The sequence below is a fragment of the Tiliqua scincoides genome, chromosome 11 (assembly GCF_035046505.1).
Source record: "Tiliqua scincoides isolate rTilSci1 chromosome 11, rTilSci1.hap2, whole genome shotgun sequence".
Taxonomy (NCBI): Eukaryota; Metazoa; Chordata; class Lepidosauria; order Squamata; family Scincidae; genus Tiliqua; species Tiliqua scincoides.
This window is the reverse complement of record NC_089831.1, coordinates 26,074,470-26,095,534: the sequence shown is the minus strand read 5'-3', so window position 1 is coordinate 26,095,534 and position 21,065 is coordinate 26,074,470. Positions and strand designations below refer to the sequence as shown.

The following is a 21,065-nucleotide window of genomic DNA, read 5'->3' as shown; positions in this document are numbered from 1 at the left end:
TGTTGTCCCCCCCCACCCCGAAGCTACCATTTTTTCCCCAGAATGCCCTGCCAACTCAGTATGTTACCATACACCATTCTACCAAGGGGCATTCTGAAACACATTCTGCACATCACCACATACATAAGACAGCAGTGGCACAAAAAAGTTGAGGTGGCATGAGTTCCACCCCTGCCCACTCCAGTGAAAGATTAGCCCAGAGAACGTTCCACCCACTTGTGATCTGCGCTGTTCCATCGGTGCAGGGCCTACCAGCCTTTTGAGTTTGATCAAGTCTTCCCCAGGTCCAAATTGTGTGCCGTTGCATTGACCTTGCAGCACCTGCCTTTCTAGAACCTATAGTAGCAGTCTATAAAATTCTCTCAGCCTGCATACATGAAATATACATGCTGGCTGGGGGTCTGTTGTAGCTGCCTACTGTGCCAACACCTTGCCCCCCCCAAAAGGAATAAAGCTCAAAGGCTCTCACTTTTGGGGAGAGGTGGGGTGTTTTAGCCCTGCCTGAAGAGGGACTGATGAGAAAGTACAAGTGATAAATCGGGAGGGAAACAGGAATGTTGAAAGAAGATGCCGAGCGGTCTACATTCTGCTGTCAGCTCCGCTTCTTTTGCATCCTCTTAAGATGCAGACGGAAGCCTGTCTCCCATGGAGCCAGCGTGCCGCGGGGTTTTGTATCGGAGAAGAGGCAGGCGCACCCTTGAATGGAAAAAGAGGTTTTCACCGACGCACTGACAGTCGCTGGGTGCAAGGAAGCCGCTTGCACTTCTCCTGTGAAAACAGCCTGCAGGGTGATCGGATTCTGGGCCTGTTGTTCAGCATTCATGATCTGCTTACTTCTGGGGAGGAGGTCACAATATTTGTTCAGGCACAAAGGAGCAGTGGCTGCTCTCCCTTCTGCCGCCCCTCTTGTGCAAAGGCTTGTGTGCGATGGGTTGCAATCCTATGTGCACATTTTCCTGGGAGTAAGCCCCACCAAATACAGTGGGTTGTCCTTCTGAGTAAGCATGCCAAGGCTTGTGCCGTTGTGATGCTCTGCGTTGTCTTGAGCAACTGCCTACTTTGCACGCAGCTCCCAGCCTCACTGATAACCTGCACCAATTGAGAGTGCGCTCCAGAACCCTCTGTGCAGTTGCAAAAGGTTTGGGAGCACAGCATAGAATAGCCAACCTTTTTGCTGTGCCTGTTGACATCTTGCACTGCAAGCACTAGTTGGTGACAACACTTAGTTCTCCAGCATTGAAAGCCACACTGTGTGTTTTCTACCTGAAGCTGCTCTTAAAGGTGTAAGAGCTGGCCAGGAGGAGCTTTTTCTGAATCAGCTGGCAATCTTAGCACATCAACATCTGGTGTCGGGTCCTAGCTAGACCAGAAGTCAAGCTGAATTCCCAGCCCAACAGGCACCCAGCACAAAAACTGGAGCAGGTGTTCATTTAAGAGGCACCCTTGCTTCATTTCTGTGTTGCACTGGGAGGGGTTCATCCTCCTTCCTTCAACTTCTGCCTGCATCGGAAAGGCAGCAAAACTCAGCACAAACCCGCCTTTGGAGAGGCATCTGCTCTTGGCCTCAGTGTGTGCACTTGGCACCGTTTCGGGCATACTGACTTCATTGTAGTGCTTCAGCTTCACCCCCCCCCCCGACATTGACACGTTCTTGTTTAGCAAATTGCTACCAAAAAAAGCCTGTGTCTATTTCGAGGTCCCTCTCCCTGATTAAGTCGGCGTTTACGACACGGGATAATAAGCGCCTTGCTGGGGGAAGGTGCTGCACCTGGAATCTTCTCCAGCTGTGCAGAGCTTGCGGCCTGCTCTCCTGGTTCCCCTCAAAGATCTAATTTGTAGGGAAGTGGGCACAGGTGTAAATAGAGATGCTTTGCCGTAACTCCAGCGAGTGCACGAACATCTTCTTTTCAGTGCTGAGGGGTGTGTGTGTGTGTGTGTGAGAGAGAGAGAGAGAGAGAAGAGGTTCAGCAGCAAATAAAAGAAAGTTCTCCATGCAGCGCATAATTTGCAGAGTTCTTTGCCACCAAACTGGTGATGGCCACTGACTTAGAGCCCAGTCCTGAGCTATGTGCACCAGTTTACCGCTGGCACGCACTGTCTCAAATGTGCCATAAGGCACATTTGTGAGACTTACTGCTGGCCCAGCACCAGTTGGTGCTGGGCTAGCGCCGATGGAAAGCCGGTGCTCCGACGCTTGGCAGTTACCTGAATCACGGGGCAGCGGATTGGTAGGTAGGGACGTGGGGGGAGGTGTGGAGGAGGCATTCCAGGGCAGGGGGAGGTGGAGGAGGGCAGGGAGAGGACAGGGAGGAGGCATTCCAGAGGGAGGAAGCGGGATGGGAGAATCTCTGTGTCAGGCCACGCGATCCAACATGAAATTCTTTGATTTTGCAGCAGCTCCAGAGCTGCCATATAATCAAGCAGCCCCATTGCGGGGCTGCTTCCTTTATTTGGGGGCCAGGGATGAAAGTCCCCTTATCCTGACGAAATGGCAGCGTCTACCTGGGCAGCTGGATGCTGCAGTAGCTATTTTTGGCACCGTACCTTCCCTACGCTCTGGGCAGCTCAGGATTGGACTGAGTGGAATTAGATTGGTGGAGGAGCAGAGGCTTATTGAGGGCTGTTGGCCATGGTGGAGATTGAGGCCTGGATGCCTTTAAAAGGGGATTGGACAAGTTTCTGGAGGAAAAATCCATTACAGGTTACAAGCCATGATATCTATGTGCAACCTCCTGATTTTAGAAATGGGCTATGTCAGATGCAAGGGAGGGCACCAGGATGAGGTCTCTTGTGATCTGGTGTGCTCCCTGGGGCATTTGGTGGGCCGCTGTGAGATACAGGAAGCTGGACTAGATGGGCCTGTGGCCTGAGCCAGTGGGGCTGTTCTGATGTTCTTGTGAGAAAGGGCACGTTCTGAGGCAGAACTCCAGATAATTGGGGAGAAACAGCAATGCAAAGCTCTTCCCTTTATGACTTGCTTGTGGACTTCCCGGAGACATCTAGGAACCAGGAGGCTCAACTGGATGGACCCATCTTGGTTGGTATCAAGCAAGACTCATCAGCTATTTTTGAGATCTTTAACTTCGGGGCCGTCCCATCCATGAGGCCAATTCAAGCATCTGCCTCAGGAAGCGGATTTGGGGGGAGCAGCGGCCTTCACCGACCCCCTCGCCTTCACAGCTTCTCCTCTTCCTCAGTGAGTCTCCAGCGCTCTAGTCCAGAGGTTCCCAAACTGTGCATTGTGAGAAGTCCCCAGGGGCATCACAGGCCATGAGCCAGCCAGACCGCTGGAGCATGACTGCAACAGATCACAGAGCAGAGGCTCTTCTCCATTAAGTGAGGGCCACATGTGATGGTTTTTAGACCCCCCCCCCCATCCTTTATGACTGTTTTAATGCAGGTTTTCAAGCTTTCTTCCCAAGCGTGACCCGGAAGTAAGTGCCAATGATGTCATCACGCTGTGTGTCATCATATCACTGGCACACATTTCTGGGTTCCATGACTGGCATTATCAGAGGAAGGGTGTTGTGTTGTGGGTAAGCTGGAGAACCACTGTGCTAGTCTACCGCTCTCCTGTCCTCTCTATTCCCTCTTCTGTTCCATCCCCTCTTCCTATTCCTGTCCAAGGAGTGGGAGGATTAGAGACTGGCACATCCAAAGGGGGGCAACCTTTGGCACACTGCCTCAGGCAGCAGACTGTGTCAAGCTGGCCATGTTGAACCCTTCTTGCAAGGTTGTATAAGAAGAGGTTCAGGGTTGCTTGCAAGCCAAGTGCACAGAGAATTGTCACTGGCTGTGAATGCAAAAGTTGCACCTCGTATCAGAAAGGCTTCTGCCCTCCCTCTGACATCTTCCATGAGCAGCAACCCTCAAAATTGGGGGCTACAACTATGCCCACCCTGCATTTTCATGCTGTCTTGCCCTGATGGCACAGAGTACCTCTGGTATTCAGACCCCCTTCCCGTCACATTCTCGACACGCAAATGAAGTGAAAATTCCATCTCCTTTTCTGCTTTAGGCAGCACAGATTTCGTGGTTACCTTTCAACATTGTAGTGTCGCTAATGAATTGCTAATACAATTTTCTAGATAATTTTATTTCCGCCCTCTCCTCCCCCTCCCTAATGGGCCTCCACAAGACCCCAGGTTTACTCGCTCTAACCTTCCCTGGGTAATGCAATTTGCACTGACTCATACATTTCGGAACAATCAACTCTGCATAAACAAAAACAAATTGTTTAATAGCGCAAAGGTCGTTGGGTATTTGTTATTGACAATGTGTAAATATTGGAAGGGGAGGGAAGAGAGATTTACTACTTCCATGACTGCAGTCCGCTGCTCTTTATCTGGGGTGCGCAGGCTCACGGCCTTGCTGTGCGGGTGTAAAATGACTGAGAGAGCTGTGGGTTGCACTGTCGGTCTGGAAGATGGCAGAGATCAGGCCTGCCTGAGAGAGTGAGCATGAAGTGCACCTCCTGTTCAGAAAGGTGGATTCCAGAATAGGAACTGGGACACAACTGGACACTCACATGCAGTGGTGTAGCTAGAGGGGGTGCAAAGCACTAAGATTTTCAGGTAGGCCCTTGCTTCTTCTCTGGGTCTTCTCTAGCATTCGCCTCCATTTTGAAACGGCTCTGATGGGGAGGGGGAAGGGACCCTTGCACCTGTGTTGAGGCTCCCTGCAAAACTTAGTGCTTTGCACCCCCTCTAGCTACACCACTGCTCACATGGATGCTTGCCATATAAAAGGAAGGTACCTTGTAATCGCCAGCTACCAAACCTTTTCCAGTTAGGGCTTAACTGATCTCCTGCAAGAAGAGACTGACAGCCCAATCCTAGGCATGTCTACTTAGAATCAAGTCCCGTTGAGTGCAATGGGGCATACTCCCAGGTAAGTATCTATAAGTTTGCAGCCTGAGTGTCAAGCAGTGTGTACTGCGTTGTGCATCCTCACTGCTCTTCAAGCACCTTGCCCCAGTCCTCCAGGGTTTGTTCTGGCACGAACCTTTTGCCCGAGACCAGTGCGGTCACTAGGGGGAGTGCATCAGAATGCAACGAAACAAATTTAAATGCGTTTAAATATCTGAGGTCTATCAGTTGTGGCCAAATAACCTGAAAAAGAAAACCCAACTGCCTTGTGTAACCAAAAGTGGATTTTTTAAACAAAACTAACTAATGAGACTGATTTTCTGAGAGCCAATGAGGTGTTATTATGACACAGCTGGGAACCAATAAGGTGCTAATATGAGTCAACTCTCATTGCCATGGATCAGAGCTAATTCAATTGTGTGAGAACTATCAAGTTGGCCACTGGTTTTTTGTTTGTTAGTGATTTGTTGGGTAACCTGCACTTTTAAATAAAATAAATAAATAAATAAATAAATAAATAAATAAATAAATAAATAAATAAATAAATAAATAAATAAATAAATAAAATAGTTAATGGGGGTGGCACCAACTCTAGTGATGCCCCTGCATTCAGACTGTGCATATGATATTGTAATTTATTCTGTATGGTCTGCTTCGGTAGGAGGTCTATCATGGAAGTGACATAATGAGCTCTTGCACCGGGTGGCACCGGGTGTCTCTGCCCAAGACCCTAGAGACCCACTACAGTCAGAGTTGTGGACTAGATAATCCAGGGGTCTGACTCCTTGTAGGACCCACATTGGGAAACCAGGGATATCTGTTCTGTGGGGGGGGGGTCCCGGAAGGCTCCAGGCTCACACAGTGCCCCCCCCTTTTGCACGTGCATGGTAAGCAGGGGAGAAACCCCTTTACTCTTTCTGGTTTAAACCTTTCTGGTTAGCCGCGGTTCTGCCTGAAATCTGCACCCCAGAACTGGAGTTTCCTTCAAACCATGGTTGGGGAACAAATCAGGATCTGGAACTGTTTCTAGATGGCCGTCCTATCATGAGACTTTGGTGTTTTCATTATCGGTTGCTAGACAGAAATGGAACTATCGACTTTTCTCTCTTTTCCTTTCCATTTTTAGAGTGATAGTTAATATTTTTAATGCTGCTTCTTCAAAATCACCTCTTGCAGAATGGATATTCCAGAAGCACATTAGAAAACACATTCTCTTTCCCAATTTCCACTGATGAAATGTAAAAGCCACAGAAAACACCTAATAACTTTTTTCTTTCATTTTTGCTTAATTTGCCTGTTTATTTTTATTTTATTTTAATCTGCTTCCTAACCAGTTTTAATCAGGTTTCATTAGTAGGGTTGGGGTGGGGGGTGGGGGGACAGTCTCTTAATATACTCTCTGATAACTGCTTATGAAGTGACTGCCCGAAAAGTGGCTGCATCTGCATATCGCTTGGAGAGGGGTTCCCTCTGATGGTGAGAAGGTCCTGGTCTTGCCATTGGCAAAGATGGGCAGATTCTGCACGGGGGCTGGGAGGGATGGAGGAAGGGGAGGACTTAACGATTTGGTCTTAATACAGTATGCAAATAGCTCTTCTTTGATGCTGCAGATTGCATATATTTGTCCTGACTCCCTTCTGCTAGGCACAGGGAGGACAAGTAAGATGCTGTGCAGCAGTGGCATTGCTAGAGGGGGTGCAAAGCACGAGGTTTTGCAGGAAGCTTCACCGCTGTGCCACTGCTGTGCAGAGCTGTGTGGATGCTGAGATTCTGCAGGAGGGTTGAAGAGGCACAGAAATGCAGCTTCCGAAGGCCAGACTGGACAATGCACAGGTTCTTCGATTGGAGTCTATGCTCTGTTCATTCTTTAAAGCTGGGGTCTCCAGACCCCGGCCCAGAGGCCAGAGGCGGCCCATGGTGAGCCTCTATCCAGCCTGCCTCTGATCCCCTGAGAGCCTCTGGCCCAGCTGACCAAACACAACCAGAGTTGTGCTTGTGGGGTGGGGGAATGGGGTTCCGTGTGTGCTTTGGGCTGTGTTGGTGGTTGGAGAAATCCTGGACATTTGAGCCCATTTATTCATGTTGGAGGAAATTAAAAATAGTTTCCTCTTTGGGGGGAAGCAGAGTAGCTTAAGCAGCAGACCCCCCCCCCCTTTTGGGTATTACCCCAGGGAACCTCCCTCACCCGACTGACTGCTAATCAATAAAAAAAAGACAAAGAGGCAATGGCTTGTTAAAGTTGCAAAAAAGAAGTTATTTACTTACAGTTCCATTGAGTGTATATTTACAGCATCTGATTAGGATCAGAGGTTCAGCTAACACTTAGAGATAGCAAGGCCCTGGAACTGCCTCGCCCTGCATGCCGTGTGCTCAAGATGGCCTGGGCATCAGAGCCCTGGTGTGCCATCTTAACAGGTCCGTGGTCAGAGGACAAGAGGAAGTGCTCAGAGGAGAAGGGAAGGATAAAGGGTTAGGGCCGCACCACACAAGGATCACAGAGAGAACAGGTAGAAAGGTCAGAGTCACTGAGCCATAGCTTGACCCCTTCTGGACAGCAACCTGCCCCCTCTGGACAGCAGGTGGAGTTGCACCAACTCCAACAATTCATTCATCTAACTTCCATCTCTAATGTATTTATTTAAATTTTATATTAAATTTTTTTTCTGGCCCTTGACACTGTGCCAGATGCTTGATGCAGCCCTTCGGCTGAAAGGTTTTGTGACCCCTGCTAATGCAAACAGCTGCCCCGAGAGGTGGGGCTAATCTGGTTCAGTGCCACAGTAGGGGGAGAGTGGTTTTCACTCTTTGCCCTGCCACAGCTCTGATCTGGATTGATTCTCCCTGCAGCTATTTGCCCCAGAAGAAAGATCTCATTGGCACCAATGGGAGCATCTCTGCTGGGGAGAAATCTGGACTGGGACTGCAAACCCCCTTCCCCAGATCACAGTCCCAGTGCAGATTGGGGACCTCTGCAGCTGCTATATAGGAAGCAAACAAGTACAGGCATGGACTCTAAATGTACAGTCAAGTTTGACCTGCAAATGTTTTAAAAAAGAAGTTTCTAGTCCTTAAGGCTGCACAACAGTACACCTGAAAGTGGGTGGGAAAGTTGGTTGGAATCTCTGAAGAGAAGAAAGGAAGTTGAATAAGTTTTACAGTGATCAAGGTACAGATAGTCCTTCAGGGTACTGTCTCACTCTTTGTCCTTTCCACACAACTTGCAAATCAAGGGAAAATGTTGCCTTTGAGTCAGAATGAACAGTTGTTCTGGGTCCCCAAATTCTGCTTTTCAGGGTGCAGCATTTGAACGTGTTGTTCCCCCTCCCAAACCTGTCTCGCCAGTCCTTGCCCATGCGCTTTTGTCTTCAGAAGGACTAGGAACTTGTGATAGCAAAGTAATTTGAGATTCTCAGGAGCGAAATTCTGCTCCTTAGCATGACACTTAGAAGAACTGCCATTGAAACTGTGTCCTCCTCTTCCTCTCCCCCAGGCTCTGACATGGCCGTCTTCTGCCTGCTCTGCGGGAAACGGTTCCAGACTCAGACGGCCCTGCAGCAGCACATGGAGGTTCACGCGGGAGTGCGCAGCTACATCTGCAGCGAGTGCAACCGCACCTTTCCCAGCCACACAGCCCTCAAGAGGCACCTGCGCTCCCATACAGGTAAGAGGGGCACAGAAGGCCAGTCGTAGCTGAACGCCGAACTGCTCCCTGGAAGATGCTTCTTTGGGAATTTGGCTTGGGGTTTATCCAGGTGATCTGCCCAGAAGGGCTGAAGACCGGTAGCATAGCCAGAGGGGGAGGTAATGCTGTAAGTACAGCAGGCAGTGTGGTGGCATAGCTGGAGGGGGGCAGAGCATTCCGTCCGGCAGGGAGCCTCAGCGCAGCATGCGCATCCCCTCCCTTCAGAGCCATTCCTGGCGGGGGGAGCAAAACAGAGTCATGCTCTGCACCATACGGCTCCATTTTGGTTCCCCTGCCGGGAATGGCTCCAAAGGGAGGGGCTGCTTGCATGCCACGCTTAAGGCTCCCCTACCAGACTGAGTGCTCTGCCCCCCTCCAGCTACGCCACTGAGGCACTGAAGCATGCTGTGTGTGTGTGGCCCCTCCCACTCACCATTGAAGCTGTTTGGGGCAGCGATGGCAATGCTGAGGCACTCGTCAAACCAAACAGTGTCTCCTGCATGTTGCCGTCACTGCCCCATTGACTCTGACAGCGACTGAGAGGAGCCTTTTACACAAGAGTTGCTGCACCTGCAGTACTTGCTGTGTCCCCCTCTGGCTATGCTACTGGTGGAGCATGAGTGCCCACTCCTGCTTTTGCTCATCCCAACCGCACTCCGGCTCTGGTGGGGCTTGCCAAGCTTGGAGCCAGGCTGTGCGTTTGCGCCTTGCAGGCTCTCGGCTTTGCCTCATTAATATTCCCTCCCTTCCCCCCCCAGCTCCTTTTCCTTCCAACTCTGCATGTTTAGCATCCGCAGCTGGGTTCGGTACACAGGCCAGCAGAGTGCCTGGCATTGACGGATCCCCGATTTCCGTGGCTGGCTGGCTAACAGCCTCCTTAGACAGGCCAACAAGGTGGTCTACAGGCTCTCGGCTTGGCCACTCAGCCAGCTGGTAAATGCACCAAGTAACCACAGAGAGTGGGTCACAGGTGCATCTGCCTGACTAGAGGGGGCTCTAATTAGTCCCGTTTGTCCTGGGCTGAAGGTCAGGCTCATTAAGAGGCCCTGCAAAGTTGATCAACGTGCCACAAATTGGATTTTTTCTTTCCTGGCAGCCAGGTTTGTGCCGTGGTGTGTGTGGTTTTTGTTTTGTTTTTTGTTTGTTTGTTTTGTACACAAGATACTACACAAGATATGTTGCTCCGGTTTTCCCCATCCCAGAAGGATTATGAAGCAGGTGTCATTGATACAGCTCCTTGAAAATCCAGATGAGCACTGCAGTTGTGGTGCACTTTAGAAGCACAAGTGTTGGGACGTTCCTCATCCTTCTCTCCAGCTCTAAGCTCTCTCCTTCTCTCCAGCTCTCTAAGCTGGAGCTGGAGGACAGAGAGTTGGGGCTTTGTGTCACACTGTACTTTGAGGTGCTTGGAGTGCTGCTGGAGCAATTCTTCCACCCCTCTCCACAACCTGAAGAAGGGCAGGGAAACAGGAGACGGTCCCTGACTTCTCTTTGAGCTTTGGAGGTGCCACAGAAAATCAGAGATCAGAATCTGTCCTTCCACATAGGTTTGGTTGCCTGCCAAGGCAAGCCAAAATGTGTGGACCACCCGCTCCCCATTCTAAGGCCATAGCAGTGCTCCAGCAGTGCCTTGCAAGGAAGCCTGCTCATCTCTGCAACCAAGTGCGACGTGGGGAGAAGTGGGCAGGCACGAGGCGTGAACAAAACAAAATTGGCCATGCTGGCAGAATTACATTGGAACAGAGGCAATATGGACCCTAAATTGGGGGGGGGGGGGTGGAGGGATTTCTGCCTGAGGAAGAGCAAAAAATGGTGTGCTTGGAGAGGGGAAAAAGCCAGGGCGTAAAATATCACTGGGAAGAGGAAGTGCAGGCAGCAGCCTGCGAGTCTATAACGAGAAGGACAATTTATGCTCAGACACGAGCTCGGTTTGACATGGGGATAATGAAAAAGCGTAGGTCATTGTGGATGACTTAAGCCTTCAGCAGCTGAGGAAAATGTATGAAATGCGAGCAGCATTACACGCTTGGCGGCCCTGCACATCTGCAACGGGACAAGTGAAATACAGTGGGGCCATTCTTTACCGTAAACTTGCGGCCGTCGGATCGGCGGGCCCCGGAGAAGATTGTAATTACACTGACAAGACGAATCAGCGATATTTAAATATTCATGAACAAAGTCCTGGGCGATCAATCTATCTTTATTGTCCCTCCATTCGGGTTCTGTAATAAATAAAAAGGAACTGGGAGCCCCTCACCTTTTTTGTTTTCCTGTTGCCTGGGGAAGGAATCGTGAGGCTTGGATGCTGAAGTGGGGACTCTGGAGTCAGTGCCCCCAGTCCCGGGACTTTTAGGCTCCTGGCATCCTTAGAAGCAACAGGGGTGCAATCTGCCGGGATGTTCAGCTTTGCAGGTTCGCCTTGTTTCAGTTGGACTTGAGCAGTAGAACTTTCCCATTGGTTCTGCCCCTAACCTGCCTTAGGGCCCAGTGTCTTAGGCTAGTTTATTGGGGCACAATCTCTCTTTGGCAGGCTTCTGTCAAAACAAGTCAGTTAATCCTTATGGGGCTAGAGGATTTGCAGTCTTTTTCTCCCCACCCCACAATTCATCTGGCCTCTGAACTGTTTACTGTGATGGGGGCAGGAGATGGACAGACAGGAGGGTTTATTTTCATATGCCTTGTCTGCATCTCAAAGGAGTGCCCAGCTTGCTTCCCTCTTCATCAGTGGATTTCACCATCTCCCCCCCCCTTAATTTCCAGGTCGCCAAAGGGAGAGGGCTGGGGCACCGGTTTCCTTAATTGTCTGCCTTGATTGCCTCATGACCTGAGATTTTGTCAATCGAGACGTGTGACGGATTGGCTGGTGTGTCGATGGATGCATGTGTGCTTCATGCTGGGTTAACCCATATAATTAATCGGAGCACAGCGATACTGCCTGTTGCATCACCAAAGCACATGATATGATCAGGAACGTGAGCCAGAGAAGAACAGGGCAGCAAACTCGTCCTGACGGAAATCCTTCCTGAGCAGATTCAGGGATCGACAGAGCTGGGTCACTTGGAGTCTCTTCCCAAATAAAACCTAAGTAGGACACCGGTGTACCTAGTTGCTCATGCCCCTACTTTACAGATGGGAAACGGAAGCAGCCTGGGCTGGAGTCCAGCCCCAGGCCACAGAGGGGGGCATGGGAGCAGGAGCCTTCCAGCCCAAAACTTCAGATTCTGGTGCTGTGTTGATTTCTCCACCTTTATGCTGAGCAGGAGCTGATTCCTCTGGGAGAAACGATCAGTTGTCCTGTTCTGCAGTCCTTTGGAGACTTGACTTGCACAGCACCTAGCAGGGCTGCTAGAGAGGAATGGAGAGTCTTGTTTCAGAGGGGCGCCATACATCTCTCCTGTGACCTCCAGTGGGCTGCCTCCTGGTTAGCAGCGGGCCGGGAAATGACCTCTCCCTAATGGGAGGTCCCTACCTGTCTCCCCCATGACAGCCGTGCCGCGCTCCACCGAGCATTTCTAGCTGCACTTCTTGGGCAGGGAAGTGGGTTGCCTTGTTAGCACGTGCCTCAAGATCTGCCTCTCAAGCCTCCTGAGTTAAAAAAGGCTGGGGGGTGGGGTGGGGGTGGGGGCTTGGGAATTGTCATCCTCTGATCATCAACTGAAAAAGTTGTGCCAAAAACGGTGTTCTGATGCTTGGTCGGGAAAAACCACCACAAGTGTAGGTAGACATATGAAGAATATTCCATGATTCCTCCTCAGCATCTCAGCATTGTGGCTCTTGGGAATTTGGAAGCATGTTAGTCTCTTTCCCTTGCCGTATCCTGTCAAGGACAGGGTGGGTAGGCATGAGATTTGTTGGGGGGTTGCTTGTTGGAGAACACCACATTAGGTTCCACGTCGAGTGGTCTGAAGTTGCATCCCCAGGTACTAAAAACTGGTACCTGGCTTTTATAGACCAATTTGCACAACTGCTTAATACATTGGGCAGGAGGTCTGGTCTAGAGGGTAGAGCCTCCGTTAGCCCAAAGATAACATCAGAAGGTCGCCAGTTCGAGGACACCGTCAGCTCCCTGAACGGCTGAGAATGGCGAGACCTTGAAGCAGCTGACAAGCCCAGCTGAGTGATTCCACCTGCTCTTGGTGTGAGCAAGAAGCGTCTTGGCTGCCCTCCATGTGAGAGTCAGAGCTGCTTGTCAGCCTGCGTGGGAGAACTGGAGGCCAGAAGTGAGACCAAACCAGGAAGATCCATCTGAAATGTTGTTGGTTCTTGAAAGAGAGAACCTCTAGGACTGTAAAAAATCCCCTGGAGGGATTTAGAAACGCCTGCCTATGTAAACCGCCTTGAATAAAGTCAAAGGAGTAATCCGATGACCAGAAAAGGCAGTATATAAATACCTGGTTATTATTATTATTATTATTGTTCCAGGTTTGGGGGGGGCAGGTTAAGCAGGGTTACTGTGGCTGTGGTCACTCAGTCATAAAGGAGGAGAACCTCTGCCTGTGCTTACTCTGTTTTTATTTCATTAGTACAGTGCCTGTTTCCTGCTGTGGAAGTCAGGTTCGGAAAGTGAAAGTGGGGCAGTCTGTGATGGTCAGTGTTCCTGACCTCACTCACCTTCACCAGTGTTCCTGGGGCGTTTCAAAATGGCAACCACTGGAAGCAGAGGCTTCCAGTGTGGCTTCCATTTTGAAATACTCATCATGTGTTGGCAACCTTCAGTCTCGAAAGACTATGGTATCGCGCTCTGGATGGTCGTTCTGGAACAGCGTCTAGTGTGGCTGAAAAGGCCAATTCGGGAGTGAGAATCCCTTCCACACCGGGAGCAAGTCTGTCCCTGGTCTGTCTCCCTGGCTATGGGCCTTCCTTCTTTGCCTCTTAGCCTCAGACTGTTGGCAAAGTGTCTCTCCAAACTGGGAAGGGCCATGCTGCACAACCTGCCTCCAAGCGGGCCGCTCAGAGGCCAGGGTTTCCCACCTGTTGAGGTCCACTCCTAAGGCCTTCAGATCCCTCTTGCAATGCCCTTGTATCGCAGCTGTGGTCTACCTGTAGGGCGCTTTCCTTGCACGAGTTCTCCATAGAGGAGATCCTTTGGGATCCGGCCATCATCCATTCTCACGACATGACCGAGCCAGTCCTTGTATCGCAGCTGTGGTCTACCTGTAGGGCGCTTTCCTTGCACGAGTTCTCCATAGAGGAGATCCTTTGGGATCCGGCCATCATCCATTCTCACAACATGACCGAGCCAACGCAGGCGTCTCTGTTTCAGCAGTGCATACATGCTAGGGATTCCAGCACGTTCCAGGACTGTGTTGTTTGAAACTTTGCCCTGCCAGGTGATGCCGAGAATACGTCGGAGGCAGCGCATGTGGAAAGCGTTCCGTTTCCTCTCCTGTTGTGAGCGAAGAGTCCATGAGTCCCTGCTCATCAGGCCACACAGATTCCCACATGTTCACTCTCTGCCTTGCCCAGCATCCCGCCTCCACCCCCACCATTTCCTTCCTGTTGATCGTGCCCAGCACTTTTTCTCTAACCGTACCACGTTGATTGCAGGTGACCACCCATACGAGTGTGAATTCTGTGGCAGCTGCTTCCGGGACGAAAGCACTTTAAAGGGCCACAAGCGCATCCACACCGGCGAGAAGCCCTATGAGTGCAATGGCTGTGGCAAGAAGTTCAGCCTCAAGCACCAGCTGGAGACCCACTACAGGGTCCACACAGGTATGGAACCTCACAATCATGGTTCTTTCCATTGTCATTCCAACGGCCTAGCATGTGCCCGGCTTTTATTTCAACCCCTTTCATCCTACCTTTCCATTTTAAAAGAAAGTCCAACTGTGATTCCCAACATATTTCACTAAGAAACAATGCAGTATGCAATATCCTTTGTTTGCCATTCGAAAGCAGCCGCCGCAGCTTGGAGCAATTGAAATAATCAGAGCCCTAAAATGAAAAGCTGCTTGTAGTCCCAGCAAACAACCTTTCCTCACTGTCCAAAGACTAAGAAATCCGGCACCAGGTGAACCGAGAGGGAGGGGAAGGCCCCACTCCCAAGAAGACCTGATTCTCGTAGCAATCCAGCCTACAGCCATGACCTTGGAGTGTTGGCTGCCATGTTTCTCTCATAGGGGACACCTCCAACCCCTGCTATTGTCATCACTTGATGTCGTTTCAAGGGGTATTCTGGAGAAAAAGGTGGTGGCCCTTAGCGGCCTTAAACATATCATTCCCACTGAAAAATGAGAGCAAAGAAAGGGGGGAGGCTGCACACCTGTGCCCCTAAATCTCCTTATCCAACAGTTCTCTAAGGATTTTTGCTCAGCCTTAACATGGGAGTGAGCTCTCTGAAGGCAGCAACTTCACCAAACACTGGTCTGGTATCCATTCCTGTCTCCTGGCTTGAGGGAACCCTATGCAAGCATCCCATTTCTCTCCCTTGGGAACAGTGTCCCTGTTTGCACACAGGCCAGCCTTTTTTTTTTTTTTTTTTTGCCACAGTCTGGGGGACTCTTGGGTTTGGGAACAGGTGGGGGATTTTTGCATCCTGGTCTCTTGTGGAAGCAGACCTCTTGCCAGCCACTCCACTTTCTCTGTACTCATCAGCCAGCAACGATTGCAAATTACAGATCAATATGTAGATCACTTTTGCTGCTCGTTACTTCATTATTCGCTCTGTCTGTGCACAGAGCAAGTATCAATATCAAGAAGGCCGAGCTAGTTAATTACTGCACAGAAACAAGCCCCCTTGGCTGGCAACCTGGCGGTGGCTGCTGTCAAGTACAGTATCAAAAATGGGTCTCCGAGAGAGGCCAAGGAACTAAGATGGAAGGTTGTCATAGGCAGGTGTAAGTCACCTGCTCCTGCAGTAACTGGGAATCCCACTCTTTGCAAGCTTAGATGAGATCCACGTTTGAGGGGCCTGTGAGTATTTGCCAAAGGATCTCGTCATTGTGAGTCTCGACTCCCATTCATTTTTTATTAACAAAAAGCAAGCTCTCCATGCTTCTGACTGTGAAGATGGGCAAGGCTAAAATTTGAGAAAATGGGGTCAGGGAACCACATTTCCAGGGAATGGATCTCTTAATGCATCACCTCTCCTGAGCAAGACCCACAGAAGCAGAAGAAATCACACACATTTAGTAAGATCACAACTGTGCAAACTCCTTTGATTTGTTCTGTTTGCGGAATTCCACCACGGTGCTTCTCCCAAAATGTGGCTTCCCCCCTTTTCTTTTCCTGAGATGGTTCTGTCAATTGCAGATAGAAGCTTGATATTTGTTTGAATGGTTTCAACTGCAGAGTACAAAGCAGTAGCATAGCCAGAGCGGGGGGGGGGCCTGCAAAGTTTTGCCGGTGCCACAGTACACCACGTAAGTGCCCCCTCCCACTCACCACTGAAGCCCGCAGGGCAGCAACGGCAAAGTGCAGGCACTTGTCCTATAGTGAGCACCTACACGTTGTTGTCACTGCCCCAATGGCTCTGACGGTGAGTGGGAAGGGGCACTTGCATGGCTTATTGTGGCACCTGCAATACTTACTGCACCCCCCCACCCGGCTCTGGCTATGCTACTGATACAAAGCAATGTTTCTAGATTGCCTTCCACTGAAGGAATCATGAGCGCAAACAAAAATTGTGTTTATGCATACAAAAGTGCGCACCCGTACACTTTTTCTAATAACTACATAGCCAAACACAGATGTTTGTTCTTCCAAACACTGTTAGTCTTTTGGGGAGCGCTCAACAAGATGTCCAGGCCCCTGTGCTGTGTCTGGGCAGAGGAGTGCTCGAGCTGCCTTCTCCTTCCAAGTGACTCTTGTTCCTGTGTGCCTTTCCTCTGCAGGAGAGAAGCCCTTTGAATGCAAGCTGTGCCACCAGCGGTCCCGAGACTACTCTGCCATGATCAAGCACCTCAGGACCCACAACGGCGCTTCCCCGTACCAGTGCACCATCTGCCTGGATTACTGCCCCAGTCTTTCCGCCATGCAGAAACACATGAAGGGCCACAAACCAGAAGAGATCCCCACCGACTGGAGGATAGAGAAGACCTACCTGTACCTTTGCTACGTCTGAAGGGACAAGGGGAGGGTCGAGTCGGGAAGGACTGGCAGAACTGACCCCCTGGATCACCTCCGGCCTCCTCCTCTCCCCTCTTTTCAGTTCCTGGTTTTCATTTTTCCTGTCCTGTTCAATTAGGATTTGCTCGTTGTCTTTCTGGCTTGCAAGGCCGCTGAGTGTTGGGGTGGGGTGAGGGAGGAAAGAGGTGGAGCCCTTTCGATTCTCTGGCCATGAACCCAGGAAAGAGAAACGTATCTAGATCCAGTCCTAGCCGCATGTTACGTTGTCCTGCTTGTGTTTTCCTACCTCCATGCGTGTGTGGGGGTGCACACGCATGTGTGAGGGCCTTGGGATGGGCTTGGCACAGCCCTGTCTGCTTGCCTGTGGAGGGGCTGGTCTGATTTCTCTGATCTGCGCTGAAAACTGAGAGCACCTGCTGCTCTGGGCTCCCCCAAGGACTGGTTGCACTGAGGATTCTCAGCTGAGTGTTGCCCCCCCCCCGGGTGGAAGCATGAGGGTGAAGAATCCAGGCATACTGGTACAGCAGCTTCCGTGTATATGTGCATGCACACAGGTGCCCCGTGCAGGTGCAACTGCTCCATGCATCTAAGACCTGCTAGCTGCTGGTGTCTGTGCATCACCCTCCCTGTTTTTCCACCTGTGCCAGAGATTATTTTGGGGGGGGGGGCGACGACACAACTGGAGCTGCCTGTGCCACAGGAGCTCTTGCATGTTCATCATGAATGGTTGGGCAGAAGCCTTGGGTGGTGTGTGGAGAGTCCTCGGTGACTTCAGGAGGGATCTGGAGGCACAGCTCCCAGGCTGCAGCGGGTGGGTGAGAAGAGGCAGCGGGCACTGGGCTGCCCTTGGCCAAAGGCAGGGGACGGAGGGCTGCTTCAGTGGAATAACACTGCTGTGCCTGCATTGCATCACTGCATTTTTCTCTCTCCCACAGTGTGCCTGGCTTTGGCCAAGGGCTTCTGCCACCACTGCTCCATGGAGCACAGGAAGGTGTTCCCTCCTGGCTGCTGTCCTTTCTCCTGACCAAAGACCATTCTATGCATTTTGTTTTTTCTTTCCTGAGTGAGTGGGGAAGGGTTTGGTGGGAGAGAAACGGCATAATTTTGCACATTTGCTAGTACTAGTGGTCAGGCTGCTTAAAGGAGGGGGTGAGAAACAACTCTTTTTCCAGCACCCCCCTCGCTCCCTCCCCAGCTGAGAAGAGAAACAGAAGAGGTTTCTGGGAGACCCAGCGACGCTCAGGCACGTGTGCTCTGGTCCGAGGATCCGTTGAGCAGGAGGGCAGGTGGCTTGCAAGCCCAGACGCACCTTTCCCCGTTGGTCTCAATGGAGAGTTGCGGCCTGTGCTCACATTCCTCTATGGACCCAGAATAGGGAGCCCCCCGCAGGCAGGCACTGTAGGGACCCTGTTGAGGAGGGCAAGAGAGTCTGGAGCCAGGCAACAGAGGAGTCTACTGGCTCAGGTGTCTTGCCTTCCATTGTTCCCAGTATCACCTAGTTTGCTGAACGGCAGTTGCGGACTTTGGTGCTGCACACAAGACGGTCGCAGCCAGCCCCGTGCCCTCCTGCCTAGGACTCAAGGCCCAACCCAATCTCACTTTCCTTGCCAATGCAGCCCCAAGGTAAGGGAACTCCATGACTGCCCCTCCCCAATGGCAGGATACAGCGCATGCCCCATTGACGCGGCTGCAACGGCACTAGAAGATTGGCTAGGATTGGACCCTAAGTGCGTATTCAGCACCTCCGTCCGTCCGTCCGTCCGTTCGTCCCCAGAACCTACATGGTATCTTTACTCGGCATCCTGCCCCCCCCCCACCAGCGCTATTCCCCAGATACACAACTGATGGGTAGCTGTTTGGGAGCCAGAGAGGCAGGTGTGTTTTACCTCAGGCAGTTGTGACAGCCTACTAGGGCTGAGAGGAAAGTTCTCACAGGAGAACTTTTGCCTCAAAATGGGGGTGAGAATATAAATGGAGGGGGTGAATATCAAAGCAGAGCCAAAATACTCATTGATTATGGGGGTGAGGGGAACTCATCAACCAACATCAGTGCTTCTTGTGTCAGCTGCCATTTTTTTTACCCAGAGCTCCCCTGAAAGCAGCACCATTCTAGGGTGCTGCTTATTAAGAAGAATACTTGGCAGTCTCTGGGTGGAACCCTGATGCTGGCTAGTGAGTTCCCCTTCAAAAGCTTCACCCCACTGAATGTTGCCATGCGCAGATGTGGTCATGAGGGTTGGAGAGCAGAGCCAGACCAATATGACTGACTGAATGAGGAAGAAAACCCCAGACTGGCTCTTGGGACTACAGGGAAACAGAGATCTGATGGGTCTGTGAGGGTTTGTCAGAGACTGCTGTCTACCACTTAGGGGGCAGTCGTGAGTGGTGGGTCAACTTTCTCCATGATCCACAAGTGGGATTTGCTGCACTGATCGCCTGCCAGCGTCGTTGATGATCAGCTTCTTCTGCCCCACCCAGAAAACCTTGGTGGGAGTGCATGAACCTCCCTTCTAAATGCTTCCTAATAGGCCTTGGGCACACTCTCCTCGTTGGCTGACTCGCTTTGTTCACTCCCAGTTCATGCGTTCCCTTGCAAATTGGCAACATCCTGGATTCTTCCTCGCCTCTCCTGTCTTGACTTGGGTGGCAAAGGAAATGCTTCCTCCCTAGCAGTGCCTCCCACCTGATCCTTCTGCCCAGTCTTGCGTCTGCAAAGGAGCTGCTGGCCAAGGGGGCTTTCATTTGTGTTTGCTTTCTTAATTTTTTTTTTTTAATGATTTCTGCATTTAGCACATTGTACTTGAAATTACCTCGGTTTCTTGTGACCTCATGAGCTATTTTGTGTTGGCTTTTTTTGGGGATGTGTTTTGGGTTGATAGATGGAAAGGCTGTGTGTCATGGAGCCTGAACAGAGAGAGAGGGCAAGTGCGCAGGCATGTTTTTACGAAGCGCCAAAGTGCAGCTACCCAGTCACAAAAGCACCACAAACTCTGGTTTCCTTGTCAGCCTTGTGTGTGTGTGTGTGTGTGTGTGTGTGTGTGTGTGTGCGCGCATTACTATTGCCAAAACTGGTATCTTGTTTTGTTTTCATGACCTGCCTGATGGGAACTAGGTCATGTTATCTTGAAAGCTACCTCTTATTATGTGTTTATTTTTTTGTTTGTTTTGCAGTTAACAAAAGCACATTTTGCAATATTTGTGGGTATTTTTTTTTTTTGCTTTGTGATGTTCATTTCAATTTCTCATCTCATGCTTTATATTTACAAATGTATATTTTATTTTGTAATTTAGCTGCATTTATATATGGGGAAAAAATGTAGGGAAGCAGCGTGTAGATGGGAGAAAAGAGAATGTTTAAGGGGTGTCTTCGTACTGCTGTCCAGTCCCCCCACTTCCACCACTTTTCCACCCTAATCCTGTCTCAATTTCGGCAAACGTTGAAGGCCTTAAACTGGGGGGGGGGAAGGGGGGAGAGTATATGTCATTGTAACTGTTGAGAGAGTTGACACAGTTTAGTGAAAATTTAGCAATTTGGTAAAGAAAAAAACAGTTAAACTTGAATATGTGAATAGCGACGTAGAGTTTTGTTTATAATGTGGAAAAAAATTATGGCGTCATTTAAGGAAGACCTTTTGGTTAAAGAAAAATATGCAGTAAGATGTACTAATGTCATGTTTGCCAGAGATGACTACAAGGTCATCCCGATGTGTCTCCTAACTTTTTTCTCTTTAAGATTGTGGTTGCCCATTTGAGGAGCCCTATCTTCCCCCTGCCTTTCCTTCTCTTCCTGCCCAACTCCCCACCCCCTCCGCTCACCAAGCTGAAAGTGTTGGACTGATAAAGTATTTGCAAAGTGTAATATTTTTGTAACATTTGTTAGCCCCTGTGTCCATTTTTGGCAGGATGTTCCCCACTCCCTTCCTTTTGTAATGTGAACAGGAATCTGTGTGTGTGTGTGTGTGTGTGTGTGTGATTGAGAGAGAGACCTAGTATTAGATCATGCAGTATTGTTGAAAGTCCACTGATGCCACAATGGTTGGTACTAAATCAGGTTGAAATCACAACCTCCAAAGCACTTGAGTGAGCTTGGTGGAAGGAGTGCATTTCACCCATAGGTTAACCGGTGTGGGTGTTTCCATGCCCAGGAATGTGTTGGGCTTGGATTCGGAGAATGCTCTTTGTAGCTGTGGGTGAGTTCAGACACAGAAGCAGCACTAGCACAGAGATTGCTGGCACTCACAGCAACCTTACCTACTTCTGGTGCAGCTGTAAAAAAGGCCCCTTCTCCCTCCAGCATTTTCTTTGAAAGGTGCCCACTCCTGCCATGGTGAAAATGTTGACGGACTTTGGGTGATGGTGTGTTTGACTAGTGCTAGTGAACAAATTAGAATCATGGAAGGAAGAGTCTGTTTAACCTTCAGGTTGGGATCGTGCAAACTAGATTT

At 50.3% G+C, this 21,065-nt stretch overlaps 1 protein-coding gene across 1 annotated transcript in view; it reads left to right on the top strand.

Annotated features, from left to right (window-relative positions):
* ZBTB16 (zinc finger and BTB domain containing 16) overlaps positions 1 to 16,806 on the top strand; it is a 161,389-nt gene extending 144,583 nt beyond the window's left edge. Inside the window, 3 exon segments of the mRNA XM_066639552.1 lie at positions 8,359 to 8,529; positions 14,098 to 14,265; positions 16,386 to 16,806. Coding sequence (XP_066495649.1) covers positions 8,359 to 8,529; positions 14,098 to 14,265; positions 16,386 to 16,615 — 569 coding nt within the window. The 3' untranslated portion in view covers positions 16,616 to 16,806.
* The last annotated feature ends 4,259 nt before the right edge of the window (positions 16,807 to 21,065 follow it).